This window comes from Tyto alba, unplaced genomic scaffold (genome assembly GCF_018691265.1).
Source record: "Tyto alba isolate M040663 unplaced genomic scaffold, T.alba_DEE_v4.0 Super-Scaffold_38, whole genome shotgun sequence".
In the NCBI taxonomy this organism is placed as follows: domain Eukaryota; kingdom Metazoa; phylum Chordata; class Aves; order Strigiformes; family Tytonidae; genus Tyto; species Tyto alba.
Genome location: NW_024881313.1, coordinates 29,742,006 through 29,761,737, shown reverse-complemented (window position 1 = coordinate 29,761,737; position 19,732 = coordinate 29,742,006). Strand labels below are relative to the sequence as shown.

General features: G+C 42.6%; 1 protein-coding gene across 2 annotated transcripts in view; it reads right to left on the bottom strand.

Annotated features, from left to right (window-relative positions):
* Positions 1 to 247: 247 nt before the first annotated feature.
* The window catches only part of ADARB2 (adenosine deaminase RNA specific B2 (inactive)), a 315,788-nt gene continuing 296,303 nt past the window's right edge, over positions 248 to 19,732 (bottom strand). For both annotated transcript variants that reach the window (XM_032982641.1, XM_032982642.1), the window contains exons 8-10: positions 9,216 to 9,397; positions 3,491 to 3,669; positions 248 to 680 (exon numbers count right to left, since the gene is read on the bottom strand). In XM_032982641.1, the coding sequence (XP_032838532.1) occupies positions 504 to 680; positions 3,491 to 3,669; positions 9,216 to 9,397 (538 nt within the window). In that variant the 3' untranslated portion in view covers positions 248 to 503. The remainder of the gene's footprint in view (positions 681 to 3,490; positions 3,670 to 9,215; positions 9,398 to 19,732) is intronic.

Genomic DNA, 19,732 nt, shown 5'->3' with positions numbered 1-19,732 from the left:
TAGGCAACTAACAGCATGATTTTGCATAGAGGTTAGATACCTTTTTTCTGGATGATTATGGATGCTCCAAGACCCGCTATCATGCCATGTGCCTGGGGTACTTCCATCCTTGCTCACTATTTTCCACCAGTGATGGCTCTTGCACTGATTGTGTGAGGGAAAACAAATGCTATTTTGGATCAGATGAGTGGCCAGCTAATGTCTCAAATCAGTAATAACCAACAACAATAAACAATGAAAAGCAGAATCTTTGTGGGGGTGGCATTATAATTTGGGCAGGTACATTCTTGGGAAGAGACCATGAAAAAGCAGTTTTCTAAAGTTGAGTTCAGTGCATCAGACACATTTCTATTTACTTATTTCCAATATAGAATTAAAAGCAAATATTCCCATAGAGTTTGCTATTAAATCTCAAACCGCTTCAATTCTCTCAGCTCACACATCCCGCCTAGCCTTCTCTCCAGCTGATTTGATCCAGTCATGTAACAAGGGTGTCAAGTGATTTATACAGTTAGTAGGAACTGATCTTGCTCTGGGGGTTTCTTCACCCAGGTGCCCAAACCGGCTTTCTGAAATGCTTTAAACAGCTGCTGCTTGACAGACTGGTACGTCTGAGCCACCAGCTTTGCCTCGCTGTACACTGATGGCATGTCTCCATGGCTTGGTACTCGTGTGCTCAGCTGCAGAACAAAAATCAGGGAAGGGGAAAAAAATAAAATAATAATAAAAAAATCAACCAGCGAGCCAAAAGAAACAGGAGGCTTCAGTAGCTGTATAATCTTCCTGTCTACATTTCATAAGCAACAAACAATCACTGTGCTTTGTGTGTTTGCTTTTGGTTTAACAACATAAAAACAGGGAAGCAATAAATGCCCGTGACATGGTTTTGAGCCATTGTGAAGAGGAACGGGGTAAACAGCTTTGACTTGGAGTGAGCGTAGGCAGTAGCAAATCTTGGTGTGTTTTACAAAGGCAAAACCCTACTTCTCAGTTAAGATGATTTTTAGGGACAAAAAAAGGGGAAAAATCTCATCTGGGGATCTTTAAAGAATATGCTCAGTTTAGCCTGGGAAGCAGAGCAGCTCAGTGCTTCCAAGTGATGCCAAGAGACACAGGAAGGAGGATCCCTGCCCACACTCTCCCCTTTTCCCTCTTTAATCTGTTGTTTTTGGAAATGCTGTGAAACCTGCCCAGGACAGGGCAGAAATCAGGCATCAGGATTTGTACTGGTGCGAGAAAACCAAGTGCTCTGCTGGGACTCTGTAGCCACCCACCGGGAGCTGCCTCGGGAGACCAGGCCACGTGCCCACTGCCCCTCGTCACCTGGAGCACGCAGGAAGGAGCTGGCACCCTCCGCTTTGCAGAGGGACTAAATAAATGACCTCCTCTGACCTGCCCGAGTCTTAACAGTGCTGAATGAGCAGTGAGGCTCTGACATTATATGAAAGAGATCGAAGTCTGGAAAATGCCTTAGAGCAAGCCAACGGGTGAAAGTCCAGTGCTTGCAAGCCAGGGAAATAGCACCCTGGAAGGAGAACACACCCTCAAAGCATGGCGAGCAAACAACACTCTTTTCCTTCTCTCTGAAAAGGAAAAATGCTGAAAGACAGATTAAAGGAAAAGGCGAATGCACAGACTGAAATGAGCTGCTCCAGCCTGCGTGGTGCCAGCACACCGTGGGGCTGCTCTGGCTGGGGGTGTATTGGCCTGGCCAGCAAGGGAGGGGGATGCTGCCAGCCCGGGCATCAATGGGCCACGAGCTGGCCTGGCTGGCGGTGGCTCCCCTCCAGCTGCCCCTTTGTTTCCCAGAGGTGGACAATGATGACAATCAAATTGATGATGAGTTTTTCCCTCCTGCTTATCCCAGCCCCATGCCTGGTGCAATCCAGGTGCAGTTCAGCTCTCCCAGCCATGGTCCTGGCCGTAGCCTGCCCTGGGGACCAGTTTGCCCCAGGTTTTGTTCCTCTGAGGATCCCTCCATTTTGGGGACAGCAGGATTGCTTCCCACCCCTCTTCCTGTGCCACCTGCTGTTGAAGAAATAGGCTGGGACCTGTGCCACCAAATTGTGACTGAGGCCTGGGCACAAAGCACACGTTGGTCCCTTCTGCTCCCTCCCAGGCTCAGGGTCCATGCTGAGGTCATGCCACTGCCTGGGATGGGATGAGTCCCACCAGCCTCCTTCCCTGGGGTCTCCTGCAGAGTAGAACAACCCCACTGGGCTTGTCCTCAGACCTCCCCACCCTGCCTGCTCGTTTGCCTTCCTGAATGACTTCATTGGTGGAAGTGGCTCCAGACTTCCCTGCTATCACTCTGCTTTGTTCTTTTTCACTCATTTCCCAACAGGAAAAAGGGGTTTTGGCACTTAATAAAATATTTTTTTTCTTGTCCTCAGCTTTTTCTTGTCCTCAGGACAATTCTTGACAAACCTTACAGCAAATTAATATTCTAGTAGTGAAAGTAGGTGGGCTGAAGAGACTGTATTTTCCTTGCTGCTCCTCCTGGAAGTGGTGGAGTCAGGTTCACCACCTTGGTATCTGTGTCCTCTCCCCCAGCCCCTCCTTGAAGGGTAAGGCAAGAGGAGAAATGGCAACTCCAGAACCAGGAGTAACGAGAGGAAAATTTCCTTATTCCACATACAGCTTCTTCCTACATGTCCTACATCCCTAGGCTCCACCCTGTAGTTTTTCACCATCCATCTGTCCTGACACTGTCTCCTGTCTGTGGGAAGTAACAGAAGTGCCAAGGCAGATTGAGTTCAGTGCCATTTCAAATAAGGGGAGTTCATGGCTATCTTCCCTAGAGAAAGCAGGGCTGTCAAGGGGTGGTGGCCATTTTAATTAAGTACAACCTGTAGTTTTAATGCTGTTAAATTGTACTGCTGCTGAGTGTAATGAAATCAGAGAGCTTTCAGCACCTGGCCACTGACCTTCAGAGGAGCAGCTGTATGTATGGATTTATCAGCATATCTGGGAGAGTGGGGAAGAGGAGGGGAACGGGCAATCCATAGCACCTGCTTTAGTCAACTAACTTGGGTGAGACTGGGAGACTCTTAGGTTCGGAGTCTAAACCCCTGTGGAACAGTGAAGAGAGGTAGATGTCTCTAAGGTGATGAGAAATACTTCCCTCAGGCCTCTAAGACTTAGTGAATTGAATATTCCCCTTAGAGTCAAAGGGATACCTGGGGTGAGATGCATAAAGAGTTACCCAGTTATGCTTGTATGGACACTTAACACTCTCTTGGCTTTTGACTGCTCCATTGCCAAGGACACTTAGAACACTCATGTCCCCTCCTAATCCACATGGGTTTCTGCCCTTGGCTTTCTCTGGACTCTCAGCTCCTAATCCTCTCCCAGCCCCTACCAGGAGGGATGCAGGACACCTGCAGATGCTGCAGCTTCATCATGAGATTGCTAAAACAGAGTTGACTTCAGGGTAAGGACTAGCCCACCTAGGGCTGGGAGCAGTGTCCTGTCAGTGCATCAGGCCTACCTTGCCATGAAGCTTTGCCCACCGAGTGAAGAACATGTGCTTGCAGAGCCGTGAGGGACTCCCACAGGTTCTCTTCCCTGTCGTGGCATTGATAACCTCCAGGTCGGCGTTCCCCACAATCCAGTTCACACTGTAGCTGGGAGATTTTCCGGGCTGCCGAGCATCAGCATGGCTAACCCCTGGCAGGAGAGAAGGACACCGGTAACATCCAGTGCTCAAAACCTTCAGATACTGTGGTGGGTTGTTGTGGCACATGAGACATCCTTGAGCAAACATGCTGGCATTGTGCACTGCACGTGCTGTTGTCACCATCAGTTACATGTTACCAGGCTGATTACCTTAGAGTGACATAATTTAGAAATTCCTATAGATCTTCTTCCACCTTGCAGGCAAACCTTTCCTTAGCCTAAGAAAATGTGTTAGATTGTAGTGTGTGCTATTGACAGTAGTGTGATGGTTGCTGAGTGAAATCTTTTCAGAAAGGCTTTAATGGGATAACTGCTTTTTAAAAGGAAATAAGCAGCAAAGTGATTTTGCCCTGAGTTCTTCCAGGTGAACTTTCCATGGTCCAGCATATTTATCTACTATTAACTGCTGGGGCCTTCACTGTGGTGGGAAGTCTAGATCACAGGGGCTAACAATGGGGGCTAATAAAATACAAAACATACATTTCATCATCACAGAGAGATTATTAGATCCAAGTTAATAATGACCTTGTAGACATCACAGACCTACACAGAAAACTCTTGTTCCTGACCTTGTGTCTGCCTGCAAGTTTCCTACCCTGTATGGGTGCAACAATCTCTTAAAGAGCTAGTTAGTGTCCTAATGGCAATATTTTGGACATCTTTAGATGGAATGCATCTTATTTAATTATAGACAGATATAATCATGATGTTTTTGGTCACTTGGGGTGACTGCATGACCTCGGTGTTATTCACATGGCCAATTTTTGACATCTGAATCACATATTGGAGTCCACTGCCTACATGGGTGAGATCTCCCTTGCCTCTAAATGCAGATCAGGTCTGCAAGGTCAGGTGTGGGTGTGTACATAAGAGAGTTTTTTTTTAATCATGTGAATTCCTATCTCTTATCCATTTAGTGTAGTTCATCCTTTCTGTGACTCCTATCACTTTCTCGTACCTGAAATCAGGGAAGGATTAGTCTTTGCAAGAAACAAGAGGAGTAGAAGAAGTGGTTGTTTTATTTTCCAGCACAGGATAAAAGCAACCAAGTGAGCTTTGCCTTGCCCTGCTCATTAGTGCTTTTGGGAGCAAAGAATCAACACGGTGAGCTTCCAAGGCTGGAAAAGACAGAGTGACCTGAAGCAGTTTGAATATTTTGGAAAATATGGGCCTTGGATGACGTGTCTGGATCCAGCTGTTGAGTCCCTCTCTGCAAATTTGCTGTGTGAGCCACTAGCCTGCAAGCCTGGACATCAAAACCACTGTGGTGAGCAAGCAGGTAGGGACCGTGGTGACGGGCAGGAGCTGCCTGGCCCAGCCGCCCTGGCACAGCCCAGCACCAGGGCTGGATTTCTGTTTCCAAACGGCAGCTCCCTCCAGAGCCCCTGCCTGCAGCAGCTCCAGCAACAGCTCATGGTTTGCACAGCTTGATGGGACCTGCTTTCATTGCTCCTGGGTAGAGGGCAACAGAGAAAGGTCCTTTGAATTTTCTGCTGAAGGGGTTCAAAGAACTTTGGCAGAGAGGGAGAAGTACTGATACGGGCTGTTCAGAGAGGAGGAGATTAAAGAAGAGAGATCAAAGCCCTTCCTTTCCAAAGTACCCTTTCTCACTCAGGGATTCAATTTTCGGAACAGACATACACCACGAGCATCTGCTGATCTCAGACAGAACAGGAGGAGATGGGAGCTGGTGACAACGCAGCATCCGTCACTGTGTTAAACACGCTGAGCTTGGTGAGCTCCTGAGAGAGACCACAGGAGCAGTGGAGGGCTGTGCAGGGTCAGTCGTGGCAGGGACACTGCCTCCGTATGCAGCTCCTGCCTCCTGCCTGGGGCCTCTCAGCATCACGGGAAGCAATGTCAGTGATGGACATTCTCCTCCTGTTCCCTCTGCCCTGTGAGGGAGCTGCAAGAGCCAAATGGGACTGAGCATGCACTGAGAGAGAAAGGTGGCCATCGAAGGGAAAAAATTATGTGGCACAACCACTTTGTATCGGTGGCAAAGCTGGAGTTGCAGAAATCATCTCAGTCACTGGAACTGAACTCACTACCGTGTGCAGAAGAGAATTACAGCTAAGTCATAACCTCACTCAGGATTTGTAAACACATTCATGTTGTATTAATACCTCTTTCAGTTCCTGTCCCCCCTCCTTGAGATAACAGATCAGTCTGCATCTAAAACTCCAGTTCACCTAGGCAACAGGATATAAACTGAGCCCTTGAAAATCAGATAGCTCTCTGGTGCTATTCAAATGCTTCTATACAGAACAAGATGCAAACAGATCAAGATCAGCTGTTTGACACTATGCACCACTCTCTGTCGAGATAGCACCCGAAAGCTTAGGGAACTGAGTGCCAAAAGACATGATAGCCAACACTGTGTCATGCAAAATTGCCACAGGCCACTAAAGCAGTAAAAATGCTGTGAAAACACTGACCAGAGGAAAAGAAGGAAAGGCTGCACAGAGGACAGAGCACTGTGGGTGTCCATCAGTGGGGTGTGTACACCCCTGCCCAGCCTGGGACCTCCCTCTGCTCTTGGTGGACATCTGTGAGTTGGGAGCCTGCCCCAGTGCCTGGAACACCCTCCGTGCTCATTTGGCTTTCATGCTTTCTCTTCACAGCTATCATATATAAGTACATGCATTTAAGTAAGTAGAAGATATTTTCACATAATTTTCTGAATTCAAGAAAAGGGGCTTTAAAGAAAACACCATGAGATTCATGACAGACACAAATATAGAGCCTAGATATATTTTCTGAGTGTTATTTTTGATCCTTTTTAAACATTTTTTCATGTTTTTCTTTTGATAAAGAATTGTTCTGATTTTATTTGAAAGGTAACACCCAAATAATCTTGATCATTTTCTCTCCTTTATGTAAAACATCCTCCTTAAAACCATCACAACAAAGAGTACAATAGACCGTAGAAACTGGAAGGAAAAGTCTTTGTACAAATAATATGAACTGGAATATTGTGGGATATAAACTGAAATCTGTCCTCATTCTCGTCTCTCTCCCAGCAAAGCCTCGTGACTCTTCAGAATACCATTTAGAATTGCCTCAATCTTAAGAGAAGAGAAAAAAAAAAATTACATAAGTCTTTTCTTTCTTCAAAAAAAATACACCCAGGAGTAACCCCAGTGAATAAGTGGATTTCCATCTGGTTAGGACTAGTGTAAGTGGAAAACCTCACTGATTATTTTCTTGTGGGGCCAAGGAGTTATCTCAGGATGTCTCATCCTATACTGTGAATCTCCTCTCCACTGAAATCTTTGTATTGCTATGATCAAATGACAAAATTGGCATGCTTATAATTGAAGGACTCCTGCAATTTGAAATCCCTGGCTAGTCTGATGCCTGAGAAGAGTGTGGGAGGTGGAGCTGACTGGCTGAGGTTGCTGAGGTTTGGTCCTTAAGGCATTTGATTTGGTTTTTGCTAGGTGCCCATCTCCTTGGTCATGGCATATGTTGTCAGCACAGTTTTCCAGGTGAGAGAAATGCAGCACAAGCCTCAGCAATATAAGTTTTAAGCAGTATTGGATTCCTGGGATTTGTGGGGGAGGAAAGATTACAAATAATGGCTTTAGAGAGAAAAACAATGTAGACAGAGAGAGACAGATTCCTCCCACTGCTTCTCCTGGGCTGAGGAAAGCCCACAAATATAACCAAATGCAAAGTGAAAGCTTTTCCAAACAGAAGTCTCCAGGAAGGAGGAAGCCAGCCATGAAACATGAATATATTTAAAGTGACACAAGAGCCCTCTTATACAATTCTAACTCCCTTGACATCTTTAGCAATGACTCTTGGACACAAATACACACTTGAGCCAAGTATGAGCCATTACTTTTACTCCACAAGGCCAACCTACCAAAGCAATAACTGTTCTGTGGATAAAGCCCTCATTGTGTTTTTGGTCCTCCAACAATTCAAGTGGGTTTCCCTGTGCATCCTGCAGACACAGTGGAAGTGAGTGTGATTTTGATCTTAATGTATGTATGGGCTTATAATGAGTTAGGGCTGGCACAGGATGAGAACAACTTCCTCAGTGGGAGATGCAAAGGCTTCTGGCAAACAAGGGTATGGTTCCAAATTAACAGCCAGGTTTGGGAAACAGGGGGATTTTTCCTGACCAGCTGTGAGTCCTTTTCCTCCTCCCACAATGTGGTGTGGAAAGGAAGAGGGGTCTGAGTCATACCCGTGCTGAACTGGGGCAGGAGGGACAGGAGCAGGCATGGGGTGGAGGAGAGGAGTGTGAAGTAGAGTTTCCTGCATACTTGCATTGCACAGTCTTTGGCTAGCTGCACTGAAGGGTTAAAAAATGGAGATAAGCTGTTCAAATAAGGATAAGCCTTTTGACCCACTCACCTCATAACACGTACATGTACATTACACTTCATTACACTTACCAGATGTGCTAAACCACACAGAACCTGAGAAATTCCCCAGTGGCTAAACTATCACTTCTGCCTCAGCCAAACTAATTTTGTCACAATAACACATTAAAAAAAAAAAAAAAAAAAAAGAACATGAAATAGATAATAGATAAGGGATAACATAGCACTCTCTTGACTGAGGAACCTAGAGGACTTTGAAAGGTGATGGTGTACTCTACTAAAGCATCCTGACTTCCCATCTCTGTAACCCTGACATCTCAGGGAACCCTGATGAGCAGTTATCACAGTCTAAAAGTCATATAAAGGTCTAATCCTGTGCAGAACACAGAACTGGTGTCACATGCATCATGAGGATCTCAAGGCATTCTATACTGTGGGATTTTCTGGGATGAGGCCAGACAGCTGGTGCCTGGCTGGTAGTTAAGGAACCAGGAGTCAGGAGGATGGAGAAGAAAGGACCAGAGATCTGGTGTAGAGAGAGAGGCTGGGAAGGAGAAGTGGTGGCAGTGAGAGTAGTGCAAAAGATACCTGGAAACTAGAGAGATGCTCATACGAGAGGCAGCAGCCTTGTCAGATGGCAGCAAAGTACCCCTGAGGTCTGCTGAGCAGGCAGGGTCTCCTGCATGAACGGACAGCCCTTTTCTCATGGCCATCTGCTCCAAACATGATGGCTAGCAAGTGGTGAAGGAGCAGGGGCTCTGAGGAAGGGGCATGGGTGGCAGGGATGTATGCACGGGACCAGAGATACAAGGTCTGGTTCTCCTGACTCCACACATTTGTGTGCTCACTGGGTGAGTAAGTTTGGAATGGGAGAGAGTTAAATCTAAAAGTTACTGAAAACTTCTCCCTGGTTTTTAGAAATTTTTCCCTTAGTCATACACTTTTTTCCACTTTGAGAAGTCTTTTTATAGTGTGAGTTTTCCTAGTCAGCTTATACAACTACTGATCCTTTTTGTCATCATGTAAAAGGAACTGGATTTAAATGTATCAGTTTCTTCATTCCACAAATTCAGAAAAAAACCCCAAACAACAGCATGGGCTAATGATTTACTTACAAACAAGTAAACTTCCCTGTTGGTGAATGGCACAATTAGGAATGGGAAAGGGGATCATTTGTCTTGCAGGCAGGTGTTTGCTTACCACTGAGAAGCAGCTGATTGCGCTGGTATGAAGCTGGCAGCTGACCAATGTCTTCTATTCTATGGCTCATTACCCGGGAAAGGTGACCAGTGTGATAGAGGCTTCCCACAATGATGCTGTGCAAGTACATGGGTTCGATGAAGAAACTGAGGAGAGCACCCTGGAGCCCAAGGATGTTCCATCTGGAAAAGAAATTCAGGAGAAATAAAACACATGGGTGGAGGAATGGCCACAAGAGAGCTGCCCTGGGAAAAAAAGCAAAGGCCAGCACATGGGTTGGAGGGATAAGGGGTGAAACCATTCCTGTCTTTGTCCTATGATGCACGAAGCACTGCACTGTTGGGTTATTATACACTTGCAGACTGATTCCTCTATGATCACTTTAGATTACTGTGATGCCACTGACTTAAGGGATATATTTGTCTTGTGTTACTGCAAACAGAGGCCTCTTATTGAGACCTATACTTGTATAAAATAATTTTCTGTTTGATGAATGTTCACTTAGCATGTCTTTAGCAGAATTTCTTTTTTTTTTTTTTCTGCATCTATAATTTTATGCTTGCAATGGTAGAGCTAAAATGAATGCTTTGGTTATTCTACTTTTATTTACCATTTGTCATACATTAGTACCATCCCTTAGTCATGCAGCCAAGATAACGTGCATTAGGTGGCCAAAATTCCCACAAAATTGTTGTGAATAATTTTCAAAAGCCTCATATGCTGACATTTCCTTGCACAAATGATCATGCAGATATGAAGATGTTCATAGAGTCAAATCCTGTTCCTGAACAGAAAAAAATTAGTTACTCTTTTAGGCAATTTATTTGTAATGAATAGTTTGATCTACTCTAGAGTGTTGAGTGATGGATATCTCTCAGCCTATTGCTCTCTTAAAGGTGCAACAGAGTGATGATAGAAACCTTGGGGCCTTCACCTGTTAATGACCACGAGATCCACACTACTGATGTTGGATTAGTTGCCAGAACTATTCTGCATTTTCATAGCCTATGAATTTTTTTATCAAACTAGGCACAAATATGACAGGATGCTCTCTCCAAATTCTTAAGGGGACAGGTTAAAAAGTGGAAAAATTAAAAAGGGGAAAGAAGTCATGATGCACTTATCTTCTTGGCAAACCTATTTAACTCAGCCCATCTAACAAGAAGCTGTTTCCCACCACACAAACACTAACACGCTCTCTTACACTTGGATAATATTTTTATATAAGTTAAATGCTGTCAACCTGTTTTTTGAGTTCAGGAATTCAAATTGAAAACGATTCAGAAAATGTAGTTTTGGAGAGTGCATTTTGGTGCATTAGAAACCAAAACACTGGCAACATTTGGAACTCTCTAGCTGACTGAAGGAAAAGGTAAGAGGTGCCTGCTATTTAAGGCAACATCCAGTGCCTGCCATGCTAAATAATGTGTTTAAAGCACAATCTCCATCAGCAGCAAGCATTATGTAGCTAATTTCTTACATCATTGTTCTTTTCATTAATTAACATTTCTCAACCGTTAGTGCAATTATTTCAGTGCCTTCGTGCTGTATGTCTCTTTTCATGATTAATAAGGAGTCATTATATTTCCCTTTCCTGAAGCAGTCAATTAACACAGAATACTTTCCATTAATTACTGAATGTTTAAAACCAGCATGCTGTACCTGGAGAGCAATCTGCTCTAGGAACCTGCGACACCAATTGCTTTAAAAAGTTCTCTTTAAATTTTATTCCAAAAACACAAGCAATTTAGCTGGCTGTATTAATTTGCCTCCGAAGCAGGGCTGTGAATGAGAAACATCTTTTAATCTCATGCAAGAAAAGGCAGCCATCTGGCTGCTGAGGATTTCAGAGTCAGACTCTCCCTGTCTTCCTCTGTAAATGCAGGTCATTAAAGTAATGTGTTCATCTACATAAAACTCAAATGGAATATAAAAGGTAATATTTATATACAAACAATTTAGTCCCACAATTTAAACAGTCATTGGTTTTATGAAACATTTACTTTAGTCGATCAGATTTGCATAACTTCATTTTGGGAAAAAAAATTGTGGTCATTCCTGCAAATAACATAATTTTTAAAAGAAAGAACTAGCTGCTTCTTTGAGTAAATATCTTATCATGATGCAAAATTAATAATGCAAGCTTAAGAAATAGAGTTGAGTTCAGCTAACAGTATTATGCTTCTGACCATCTTCTAAGGCAAGTAAAAAAATCAGTGATATCTTTGTCCAGATGGAAACTTGTAAGATATCAGTGTTTTTTTCAACATTTGACATTTCCTTAAAAAAAAGAAAAACTTGTATATTTGATTGAAGGAGAGAAAAAAACAGCTAAACAGAAAAACAACATATGTTCAACAATATTTGAATTTTAGCAATATGCACATCACAAGAAATCATCTGAGCTTTATTTACCAAAATAGGGGATTGTGTTCAGATCACAAATTACAAAGTAATAATGATTATTTAATTTAAATTCTTTGCAAGGAACCTGCTTTTTCTTTAGAGATAGTCCTCTGCCTAATTCTGAACATGTTCATTTTAGTGTAAAAAGGGATTCGGATGTCAATGGAATTACATTATTGGAAAGCACAGTATAAGCATGATCAGGTCATCCCCTATGTATTAAAAGCATTTAAAGAACATTAATTAATTGTCACACTGCTGCTGTGAGGTAGAACCCCATTTTTATACACCCCAGGGAACCACGGCAGAAAGGCAGTATGATTTGCTGAAGTCTGCTGCATTATTTGGAGGCAGAGTTACAGTCCATATCTTCTGGATACAATAGTTGTTTCTTGAGACAACTCTGGTTTCCCAGCCCAAAAGAAGACCCAGCCAGCCGTAGGGACAATGAAACTTCTATATTAGCCATGGTGGGTTTTGACTTCAAGATATAAGTAAATACAACAGCAATTGGACAGAGGAGCCAGACCGAAAAAAACAAGAGAGAAGAAACATAGCAAGCAAGCTGTGCCTGGTGGGTAGAAGGTGGAGTAAAAAGAGACTGTCCCAGAACCAGACAGCATCCTATGGCCAGAAGGACAGAGAAATCAGAAAAGGTGCTGACACTGAGAATGCAATATTTGGTGGGAACTGCTTGCTGGGTCTTCTTGAACAATGCCAAGGCTGGTGTCTGCCGTGGTGGTGGTAGTGAAATGGGGTGAGGGTAACGGCACTGCCACCTGTACACTGGCCACCTCCTAGTTCGACACAGCACTGTTTTAGCAGCATCCATTCAAGAGAAGAGGGATGAAAAAGCAGAGAAGGAGCTTTGCTTTCAAGTCTAGCCCAGGTTCAACAAAGTGTTTGGCCAGTTGTTTCTTTCTGGAAAGCAGCTCTGAGCACATGCATGAGTCCCACTAAGTCAGCACAAGTCCTAGGAAAAGAGAGGTCCTGTGCTGAGCTGGCCAAAATAAGACCCTTGCACGGCCACTCCTGTCTTTCAGAGCACATTAAAACACATATTAATGATGGGGGAAATTTTCAGTTACTCATTCTGCTTCTGTTCTGTGGATAAAAAGACCTACCTTGGAGGGCAGCCAGTTCAGTATTTTGCATAAACAATAGATTTAACTGACAAATATTTTGGGGAAGGTCTTTTATCCTGTGTATTGTTCATCCCTTGATCAACACGCATGGCTAATGTACTGACTCTGTCCTTTGCTATCTGAACATCTATGGGATTATTTGTAGGTAGATGATAGGGAAAGATCTGTCTGAGCACCAGTGAAACTATCAATAAGGGTGTTCATTTTTGAAGAAGCTATTTCTCTGTAGCCTAATTTAGGTCCATGAAAGTAGCTGTGTTCCCATCTGTAACAAAGTGCTCTCTTCAAATGTAGCTTTTCAAAATAAAATTATTATTCAGAGCAATGCAGTGTTACATTTTGAGTCCTCAATATATCAAAGTGACTTGTCTCGCTATGAGGAAATATGCTGGATCATTCTGAATTTTCCTAATTGTGCAAGATTTTAAGGGCTGTTTTCAAGGGCACGCATCTCTCTAATAACTTGTATGCTGTGCGCTTCATAATAACCCTTCCAATAAAATGAAAATCAACTCACTGCTCCCTTAGTCACAGATCTTATTTAAAAAACCCTAAATCTTCAGCAAGCAGGATCAATAAAACCAAATGTCTTCCCTTTTCACTTAAATATGGGAGATTTTGGTGCTAAATGGAAGGAAAGTATACCTTTCCTTTTGTTCAAACAGCAGATATTACTGCACTGTTTACAAAGACAAAATCATGTGTCTGGTTCTCAATATAGATAATCCTTAAATAAATATATTTTTGCCTGTTTGTCAATCACAGAAATGCCAGCGAAGAGCTGGAAGTCATCCCAGACCAGGCAGCTTTTCTTTAATTAGATGCCATGCTCCCCTGGCCCTGGGCGTGGGGTGGGCTGGGGTGTACAGAGCCTCCCACTCAGCTTCCACACTCCTGGCAGCATGGGACCACCGGCAAGGTGCGCAGGGAAATGTGTCCCCAAGTCATAACCACATCACTGTCTCCACACCTGCATGCTGTAGCACCTCACCACAAGGGTTGGCCATGGCCCCTCCCTGGCACCAACCGAAACATGGATGATAAAAGTGCTGAGGAAGGTGCTTGGGGGCAAACCCGCAGCAGTGTGGAGGGCTGCAGCCTCACGCGGGTCTGCACGTGGCTCCTCGCCCATGGCTGAGACATGGTGTGACACCTGGAGCCCCTTCGCTGAGTATTTCCAGCATCGGTTTGCACATAGCGCTACTCAGAGCTGAAGGCTGACACGCTCCTGCCCTTGCCCTTGAACCCCTTCGAAACAGAGATGTAGAGAAAATCACATGATGCTTCTAAACATCACCTGCCACTGAAGCTTGGTGAGACTGAAGTGTCTCCTCGGGACCTTTGGAAACCTCAACCCTTAAAAAACACTGTTGATGAATTTCAAAGCTTATTTTGTTAAGGCTTTTTATAAAAGAGACTTTTTTTTTGGTCTTTATTAGGGGCTTTAAGTCTAACCTGCTTGGTCTGTTGTTAACCTCCTGTACCACAGCTTCTATTACCAATATTTCCAGCTATGCTTCACACAGTATAAATTGTTATTCATGGTGGCCTGTGCTCAGCAGAACACCTGTGGTGTTCCTATTTATATGACCATTTAGCTATTATTGGTTTGGAAACTGGAACTAGTGCATTAGTTTTTGATCTGTATTTTAACAGTAGGTGGTTTATATATGTTTTCTGGAACATACCTTGTGGTGAAAGACTGAAATAGAAATCTCAGTCGCACAGAAAGGGCTTAAGAGAGAGAATTACAAATCATGTGCACAAATCATCTCTAATTGAAGATCTGGCTGTGTTAATTGATTTTCATTTACATTAATATTCAGCCTTTGAAGTAGCTTTTCTTAAGAGTTACCTTGCCAAGCTCAGTCTTCTGTTAACAATGGCTCTGGTCAGCAGGCTAACACTAAAATAGATCTAAGAATGCCAATTTCTAACACTGACTTTTAGTCTTGCATTTTTATATGCTACATTTAAATACAGCTTAATGTGTTCAACTCATCTTGTAAAATGCTACTTCAGACTCCCACTGCTAAATCCTAAAACAGTGCCTTAAGACTACATTACCTTGCAATACTCTGAACATATATTCTCAATAAAGATTCCTTTCGATTCTCTAGTTTGTGAGCCTAAATAATCCACAAACCTTAGCCATGGGACAAGAATAGGCTGTCAATGCTGTAATGCAAAGTTTGGAGATCCTTTGTGTTATTTTACAGGTGAGGTATAATTTAGATGTTCAAGGCCTTATTTAACCTCTGGGCTTAATGTCACTGTTTTTGTGAAGTACAAGGAAGTGTCTGACCATTAACCTGGTGGCAAGAAAGTACATAGTCTTTTAAAGGTGACCTTTTGAGAAGCAGTAGTAAGAAAACAGTTTTAAGGCCAGATCTTACAAAATAAACACTGAATTCTGGCTTTTATTTGATGTATAAAGACAGTGGGTTTGGGTATTCTTCCTTCCAAATCCTGCCCCCTGAAAAGTACATTCCCCAAGCCTGCACCTTGCAAGAGGACTTCTGAAAGAGGACAAGTGCCACGGCTCATGCATTTACAAGTATGTCTATACACTATCATAGTGTTTAGATACAAGTTTGATGTACAGAAAGCTGGCACCTCTCTGAAGTAAAGACAACAGCTAGATATCCAGTGAGTGTGAACATGCTCTACCTTGGCCATGGCTTAAGGTCTCCAGTCACCTTGCTAAGGTCTATCAAGGAAGAGGGTTTTGGGGAAGAGCCAAGCACTGCAGAACTCAGTCTCTAATGGGACACCCAGATAAGAACTAACTTTTAAAATAAACCTTAGTGTTGACTGCTTGGATTGAGATCCTCAAAATAATTTGCACATGCATGGTAGCAGAGGTGACGTGGCAACATAGGACCTGGGAACGCCTGTTTATGCAACGGACCTGCTGTGCTGTGGAGTGCCGTAGTGGCCTCCTCCACATGCTCTGAGCACTATTGTGCTTCTCTGTCAAGCCATGAGCAATGGCAGTGGCAATCATTAAAACCTTTTGTGCAGCTATTCAGGGGGGAATAATCCTATTTTGGATTGGTTGGCACTGGGAGAAATAGTTTCTTCAGTTTCTCTGCATGGAACAAGAAGGGACCCAGATGCTGGTGATGAGATGTGTAAACCTGGTGATTTCATAGCACAGAATAAGAAACTTTATACAGAAGGGAGTTATGTGTTGTCAAACTGAGGGCATGGTGGTCCTACAGGATGAGCCATGGTGGAAGGAGGCTATCCTGAAGCTCAGATAGTGTTTCCATGAATCAGAGGACAAAGCTTATGGAAAGGTGAGGATTCTGTACTGTGTAGCAGACTGAATTTTCTAGTCTATCCAGAGGGGTGATGGATTTGAGTAAAAGAAGTGCATAGTTCTTTAATATTTTGTCCAGTCTTTTGTACTTCTGCTGCAGGACTAAGAAGTAAAGACATCTGGGAATTCTTATTTATATATGTATGCATTTGCTTGTGTGAACTATCACCTGCAAATCTGGCATACATGTACAGATTTCATGTGCTGTGGGAAGTCAGCAGTGTTGTGCAGGGGAGAGGAGAGGCTCAGCTCTGGGCTGGCTTTGCACAGATGGAGACCACATCACCAAAGGGGACACAAACAAAGCCAGTGTCCCTGAGGCCCAAGGGTCCCAAGGGGGTGCTCAAATCCCACCCCTGCAGCTGGCAGGAACCTGAGCTCCTCTCAGTCCTCACTGGTCTGAACATTTTTGAGGGTCCGAGACAGAATTTAGTGCTGAACCTTCCTAAAGTTTGGTTATTGCATTTAGATCCTCAAATAGGAGCTGAATTCTAGAGATATCCTTGTTTTTTTTCCTAAATGTGTGTGCTTGTGTGTGTGTGCATGTCTGTGTATGTATGTGTGTACATATATCAATTTTCCTTCAAACATTTGTCTGCTCCCGAGCAGCAACTGCAGAGACTTCCACCAGTAGCAGCATTCACCTTGCACTGACCTTCTAATAAGCAAAGATACGAGCTGCTCCTGCGTCCAGACTTAGTGTGAGAAAGAGAGATGTAAAGAAGTGTGAGAGAGATGTACAGAAGTTTAATATGGCCCACTGTATGAATGGGTTTGCTGTCACAAAAAGCCTCTCTTAGGGCTGTAATGTCTGTGCTGACTTAAAGGTCTTAATTTAGGTTATGATTAGCATCAAGAAATGTTAAATGACACAACTTTTTCCCCAAACAACAGATCATTTTCAAAATTATTTTGCTCGTGATATTGCTGCTTTTTCACAAGTGTATACAGTATACACTACAGAGGAAAATGAAGGTTGATGTCTTGGGTTTTAGTATAACTAATGAACTTTGTGTCTAAAGAATATGGTTTAATCCTAAAATCTATGGCACTGAGAGGCTGAACTCACTTTAGCTGTATTGTGAGACTCACAGAAGTTGTGTGTGTAAAAGCTAACAGTCTCTTAGGATGCCTTATTTGGGGATTCGCAGAACCCAAACTTTAAATTTGCACATATAAATGCATAGGTTTTTAAAGCCAGAAGGAACCACCAAGATCTAGTCTGACCTCCTTTATAATGCAGTTGCAGAATTTCACCTCGTAATTCCCTGACTGAGCCAAATAACATGAGTATTCATGCCAGAAGTGTTTGTGCTTTAATTCAGTGAGGGAATAGGTATGATACCAGGCTGTTTATCCTGCAATCTCAGCACAGCCACAGAGCCCAAATAATGCATACCAAGCATCAAATCCTCTCAAACTTGTGGTGATAGTAATAAAAATTGCTAAATGCCTTTGAATAACAAATAAATCTGATTAAACCACTCTCTGCTTATGGCTATCCTGTGAGCAAGAAAGAACATAAATTGTTAGATACATGATTTATAGAATATTATTCACTTTTCTGAGTAATTCTCTCCTTTCTTGGGTCTTTGATATTCTGGTAGCAACGTCCTTTACAAATAATGCAAAATGATGTATATTTTAGCAGCTACTGGCTAGGTTCTCAAGAGGAAACATTCTCTAATAGCCTAGTGCTCCTGAGGGGCTTTTACAAGCAATAAAACCCAAAGTATACAAGCCAGATTTTTGTCAAATTTTGCTTATACAAACATGAATTTTAGCTTTAGAGGTCTTCTTTATCATTTCAAGACAAGTCCAGATGATGTGCAACCAGATTCCTGCATCCTGCAGACATTTGAAGAGTCAGCTGTCTACATGGTAGAGCAAATATTTGGAGTCTGAAGTGTGGCACAGAAACCACATACTAATCTCTTCAGTGGTGGCAGGAGAGGGGAAAGGGCCCTCACACAACAATCTCCTTGTCCATTGAACTCCTTTCTTGCCTGTACTTTTTATGGCCAGAGGCAAAGAAGGCAGAAGAAAGCCCTATATGTACTGAAACAAAGGTCATATAAAGAAACCTTTGATTCCTCCCTCTTACAGCTGAGGATATCAGGGATAAAAATTGATCATAGATCATATTTAATGTGGTAAACTGAAATTTGGGATATAGTTTATTGAAAATGCCATATCCAAACCTCTTCTCACCACTCTTTGCCAAGCTGTACATAAAATTTATAGCAGCTAAAAACCTCCAGCAATGTTATCACTAGTGGCCAGCCCTGAGGGTACTGCTTATTTTCTGCAATGCAACAGATTTTTTTTTTTAACATTTCTTATGTTATTGGTGCTTTGTTTTCACTAGCACAGTGATTCTCAGATGAGAACTTGTGAACCTAACTGAAGTTATGCCATAAATATATGTAATTAGGAGCCTGGTGGAAATAAAATTGTAGGACCAGGCCTCACAATGTGATTGTAAGAGAGATAGGAAGGGAAAAGCATGACTTCCAAGTGTAGCCAGGGTTGCAAAAATCTCCAGATAGCCTTAGGCACTCTCTTCAGTAGCTTTCAGACTCTTCACTGTCATACATGCCACAGTAATTCCCCCAGCACTCTCAGGACTCCATTTGCCTTTTGTAGTTTCCCTTGTGAATGCATTTTTTTTTTTTTTAAATTCAACCATGCTGTCTACTTTATTAACTTTGATTTTTTCTCATCAAAATCCCTGTTTCACCATCTCTTGTCTGGTTTCCATCACTTCTAGTTACTGCCCACACCAGACCCACAAACAACCTCTTCTGTGTTCATTTCATAACTCCATCCTTCCCCTTTATTAAGAATTACCACTCCCTTTTCCTTGTAATCTTCATTGGCTTCTGAATCTCTGTGCTTTCTTGTTCTTCTCTCTTCATCTGCTAATTCAACAGTTGTTCTACCAATTTTCCACGTACTAGAGGTCTTAACCTGATCAAGTAGTCTACAGTGCTTGAAAGTTTCCAAACTTCTGATGCATTTGCAGTGCCACAACACTACCACCATTCCTACAAATGATGCTTTTCCCACCTCTTTTCTCAGACTCTTTTTTAACTGTCCCTTACTGGTGAGAGTAAACATTTGCTGTTTGAAACAGGGAATAGTGATTGGTTAGTTGTGGTTTTTTTTTTTTTTTTTTTTTTTTTTTGTCTAGGAAAGTCTCATGCCCATTTGAGTTACAGTGCAATTAAGTAATAAAAATTGTAGTAATTAATACAATATTGCAATAATAATATTAAAGATGAGGGCTGCAAGATTTTTTTTATCCTGGAAAAACTTTGTGGTAGATTCCTTTTTTCTTCACAGACTTTAATGCTGTCTAGATATGTGGCAACAAGGAAAGGATTCACTGAAAATTCTTAGCAGATGTGCTTGGAGAAAACCCAGCTTCTGAGACTGTGCATTACAGTCCACATCCCCATCAATAGCAAATGCAATATTGTTTGCAAAGCTGACATTTAATTTACTGGCTAATGACATTCAAAATCACAGAGAGTGCAATATTTCCATTCTCAAACTTAAATTTGTTTAGTTTTTTGAGTCCATATGAGTCTGAATTTGGAAAACCCAACTGTATCTAAAATCAGTGCAGGAGATCCACT